The following is a 5,000-nucleotide window of genomic DNA, read 5'->3' as shown; positions in this document are numbered from 1 at the left end:
TGCTGATGATACTTCACAAAATGGAGGTTTTCTTTTGATTCTTCAATAAAAAAAGTTAGAATAAGGAATATTAAGCAGATAAAAAATGAAATTATATTAAGAAAAGGGGTTAAACCTAGCTAATTTACCTTATTATGTCATCCTGCGATACTTATAAATATATTTGCTAAGAAAAGTAATATATATATATATATATATATATATGTAGCATGTCAATTCCATAAAAAGAGTGATTAGCAATTGACAAGAAGTTGAGACAAATGAATGAAAAGATGTTCTCCAAAATCAGAAAATAAGAATTTCAAATAAAGCTTCACAGAAAAAAATCCCTATTTGAATGGATTTTACGGAGGATAAACAAATTTTCTTTTTCCCAAAATCTGAAAATCAGAATCTGTCTCAATTCAACTATTCAAATATATGAATCGTCAGTCTGTATTACAATTATATTTTCTTTTGCTGCCTTAATTTTCTTTTCTCTTTAATTCTTTCATTCTTCTCTTCAATTGCTAAAATTACAAGGAACAAATACGAGGAAAATGTCGGGTTTATATCACACAAAAAAAAATAAAAAAAAATAAAACGTATATAGAATTTTATGGTTGTCTGTGAGTGCATGAGAAATAGGGTAGAAGGGGGAAAAAATGGATACATACATCCCCACAAGTATGAAATTATTATTAGATGCAGTGTCATAGTCATCTTTTTCCTAGTGTACCTTCCATTTATTACCCTTTGTCTTTTGCCTTCATTCCTTCTCCATCACTAAATTGCCCTTTGCTTCTCTTTTCTTTATTATTTATACTTTTGCTACTACTACTAGATTTGCAGGGGACAACCTAAAGTTCTCTCTTCTCCAATTAGGGTTTTCCCCTTTAGAGGGTTTCACCAGTAAGTTAGTATTGAACTTGTGAAGCTGATCACTTAACTTCTTCTTTCAATCTGCTACTGTTTTTTGTACTTTAATTCCTTTTTGTAACTTTGACGAAACACAGCCAAGATTTCTGATTAAGGAGAGAGCTCCCTGAAAGAGAAAAAAAGGTAATTCCCTTTTCACAATCATCTCATTAAAGAAACCTAGCTAGATCAGAAATAGGTAAACTCATATAACATTTTTCTTCCTAAATAAGTTCCAGAAACATACTTGCTCTATTATGTTACTCCGTGTAGCAATTCTTGATTTAGGGTTTTCCTTTTACTTATTTTTAAGAAATTTGATTTCAAGTGCATTTTTCAGATCTCATGTTTAACAAATTTCAGAAAGGATATATCACTACTTAGCTTCCACTTGAACCTCCAAATTCAAGATCGTGAAAATTCTACCGTCTCTGTGTAGCTGGATGACAGAAATGAGGAAAATTCTTCATCAAACTAAATACTCCTTCTATAAAGATCAAAGCATGCAGTGTACTTGTGAGCCATGAACCAGAAACAACAAATTGTTTGGGAGAAAACATAACAGAAAACCATTAGCTAACTGTCCATGTAGTATATTAAATACCAAGATCGATTTCACAAGTTAGAAATACACCCAATTGAGCACGTCTAGCATATTTTTTCACAATAGCAGGATCAAATCTTATAGCAAAAGAATCCCAAGAGAAACCCAAATTGGGAAAAAGGAGAGAAATTTAAGATGCTATAATAATTTAAGGTAAATTTCCATTACAATTCACAATAAAATAGCTTATCATAATAAAGAGAAAATTGTTATAATTAGTTAAGGTAAAAAATTTCAATTAAAAAAAAAGAGCTTACATGATGTTTTCTCTTTGCAGCTACTTAGAGATCAAGAATGGCTTCATCCAGCAGCTCATACAACTCCCCTTGTGCAGCCTGCAAATTCCTAAGGAGAAAATGTCTACCTGGCTGCATTTTTGCACCTTACTTCCCACCCGAGGAGCCTCAAAAGTTCATTAACGTCCACAAAATCTTCGGCGCAAGCAATGTCACTAAGCTTCTCAATGAGCTCTTGCCTCACCAGAGAGAGGACGCTGTCAACTCTTTAGCCTACGAAGCCGAAGCAAGAGTAAGAGATCCGGTTTATGGCTGCGTTGGGGCCATCTCTTTCCTTCAACGCCAAGTTGAGCGCCTGCAAAAGGAACTCGACGCTGCTAACGCCGATTTGATTCGCTATGCTTGCAATGAGTACACACCCCCGCCGCCTTTACCTGGAACACAAGGAATTAACATGGCTGGTTTTCGCCAAAGGCCGGTTGAGTTTAGTAGAGGTTTTCATCAAACACCTAGTTTTTCTATCCCTAATAATTGGAATGATCAAAACTCTTCTGCTGGAAATATCCATGGAGGAGGAGGAGGAGGAGGATCAAGTATTTGATCAATCAACCAAAATTTATAGAGGGTCTGGGGTTTTCTTTCTAGGGTTTGTGACCCTCTTAAGAGAATGGTGTGCTACTTAAATTTTAACTACTTTCGCTATGGTTTCCCTATAGCTACTAGCCCTTTTTCACAAAATTCACCGTCCTAGCTAGAACATCGAGTCCTATTTTTCTCTTGAAACTATATATTATTCTACTCTTACTGCTGAACTTGAAAATATTTCCTAAGTATTTTATATTGTGGCTAGATGTTCTGTCATATTTAGAGACCATCTAGATGTGGCATGGAAAGTCTATGGCCGCTACACTTTCGTTTTATGTTAGTATTATTGGGTCTAGAAAAAAAGTCATGCCTATTTAAGGTGTAGTAATTTATGGGATTTGTTTATGGTCAATAAACAATAAATAAACTATTTTCATGTTATTGAAAAGCAGATTCTCTAGTTAGAATCTGTAGCTAATTAAGCCTTCCTCCATTAATTAATTATATATGCATTTCATATTATTTACATATGGTTTCTGCTTTTGTTGATATGGACCACTTTTCTTTACCTAATATGCTGCAAAGCTGCCAAGTTTCATTTTCTGAATTTATAGCCGAAAGAAAGCCATATCAAAAGGCCACTAGAACAAGCAAAATCTGAGTGCCGATTTCACATCAAACATTATAATTTCTTTGTAAGGCAACTTGATGAGCAAGGGACGCAGTAAAGAAAAACACTTTTTTTTTTCAAAAAGTCTTGTGACCAAATAGTCTCAGTGAACCAACAGGAAAAAGAACGGTCTGTAGAGTGACTGCAAAGTCAATTTTGGTTTCATAAATTGTCGATATAATTATTACTCCTTCCGCTTCAATTTATGTGAACCTGTTTGACTGGGCATAGAGTTTAAGAAAAAATGAAGATTTTTGGAATTTGGGGTCCTAAACAAGTTAAAAGGGGGCCCAGAGTATTTGTGTGGTTATAAAAGCTTTTCATTAAGGGTAGAGTTGTAAGTTTATACTAAATTGTTTCCAAATTTAGAAAGGGTTCATTCTTTTTGGAACGGACCAAAAAGGAAATAGGTTCACGTAAACCGGAAGCGAGGGAGTATTTCCCAAAATCTTCTGTTTACTAAAATGAAAACCTGAACTGTGCGTATTTCCTATAGAACCTCATCTTTGTCTACCATATACAGTATATTAATTCTTGCACATTGTGTAGAACAGTGGGTAATGTATAGGGTTTTCAGCCTTTCACATTTCGTCCACAGCAATTCCTATACAGCACTGTTTTCAACATAGCATCGCTCACCCATCAATCCATCACAAAGCCCCTCCAAAAAAGGAATATAAAGAAGAACAAAAAGAATGCATGCAGTCCAAAGATTACAGAATTTATGTTTTTTACTTTGGAGAACGCTTTGCCTTGTTTTTGGCGAGAAATAGTTTGGCTAGTTAATTTGAAAAGCACTTTTGAGCGGTTATTAGTGTTTAGCCAAGCTTTTAAAAACTGTTTTTAAGTGTATTTTTCTCAAAAATGCTTCTCAGAAAAGTGCTTTTGGAGAGAAGCTACTTTTTTCTGTTTCTCCAAAACTGTTTTTGCTTCTCCTCAAAAGCACTTTTTTTCCTTCCAAAAGCTTGGCCAAATACCTCAATTTTTGGCCAAAAGTGCTTTTGGCAAAAAAAAAAATCACTTTTGGCTAAAAAGAAAAAAGCTTGGCCAAACAGGCTATTAATTAGTTTGATTGTATGTCACACTTTCCTTTTTAGTCTATTTATATTTGGATATAATTAAGGCGTAATGGCTTCCTGACCACTTAAACTTGTAGGGCTTTTGAAAGCCGATACATGAACTTTGAATTTTCCCATTTGAACACTCCAACTTGACAAAATGGGTAATAATAAACACTTTTGACCGCTGACCATGCCTATGTGGAAGCACTACAACTGACATGGTTAAACTGTGAACAAATCACGCTGCCAAGGCACGTGAACAGTATTGTTTTTACTTAAAAAAATTAGAATTAGAATAAAATATAAATAAAAAAGAAAAATAAAAAAGGAAAAAGACTTTTCCAATTTTTCATCTTCTCGCAATGGATTGCAAGACTTTTCCAATTTTTTGAGTAGATTCAATTCCTGCAATGGATTGCTGAGAAACTTGGCAAGTGATCTCCATAGGTACTAAGGAAGGGTCTCCCATCAATAAATTCCTTTGAATTGGGCTGGATTGGGGGTTGACATTTGGTCAAACAGTGTTGGGTGAACAGTGTTCTGAAGGACCTTTTTTAATATTCGACGCGATTGACCCATGTAAAATTAGTTGTGATGGGTTGGGAATACTCACCTGGGGTGCAGAAATGGTTTGGCATTGGTTTTGTGATCCAATTATCCCTGGAGCACCATGCCCGACCAACTGGTGAAGTTCTGAGTTTTCAACTTGGTGGTGATGATTAATTTCTTGAATGGATTGAGCTGACTCTTTGCATATAGGATTCATTGGTGTAGTAGAAGGGATTCCAATTGGAAATTGGTCTCCAATTGGCCCAGAATTGATAGAGGCATTTCGTCGAACACCTTGCTCAATCGGACTACCTGAGCTTTTGGATTGTAAAATTGGAGGAATTGGTTGGTACCCATATGTAATTGGAAGTGTAGGAACATTCTCCTCATCAAGGTGA

General features: G+C 35.1%; 1 protein-coding gene across 1 annotated transcript; it reads left to right on the top strand.

Moving 5' to 3' along the window:
* The first annotated feature begins 527 nt into the window (after positions 1–527).
* On the top strand, positions 528–2,799 carry LOC107771704 (protein LATERAL ORGAN BOUNDARIES-like). The gene is made up of 2 exons (XM_016591147.2): positions 528–1,041; positions 1,779–2,799. The coding sequence occupies exon 2, from the start codon at positions 1,796–1,798 to the stop codon at positions 2,336–2,338; it is 543 nt and encodes a 180-aa protein (XP_016446633.1). The 5' UTR covers positions 528–1,041; positions 1,779–1,795; the 3' UTR covers positions 2,339–2,799.
* Positions 2,800–5,000: the final 2,201 nt, after the last annotated feature.

Source organism: Nicotiana tabacum, chromosome 6 (assembly GCF_000715075.1).
Source record: "Nicotiana tabacum cultivar K326 chromosome 6, ASM71507v2, whole genome shotgun sequence".
Lineage (NCBI taxonomy): Eukaryota > Viridiplantae > Streptophyta > Magnoliopsida > Solanales > Solanaceae > Nicotiana > Nicotiana tabacum.
Note: the sequence above shows the minus strand (reverse complement) of the source record. Positions and strands in the feature narration are given on the sequence as shown.

What these genes read in the sequence shown, in the direction of transcription:
- LOC107771704 (XM_016591147.2), top strand. Translation starts at nt 1,796, where the DNA reads ATGGCTTCATCCAGCAGCTCATACAACTCCCCTTGTGCAGCCTGCAAA.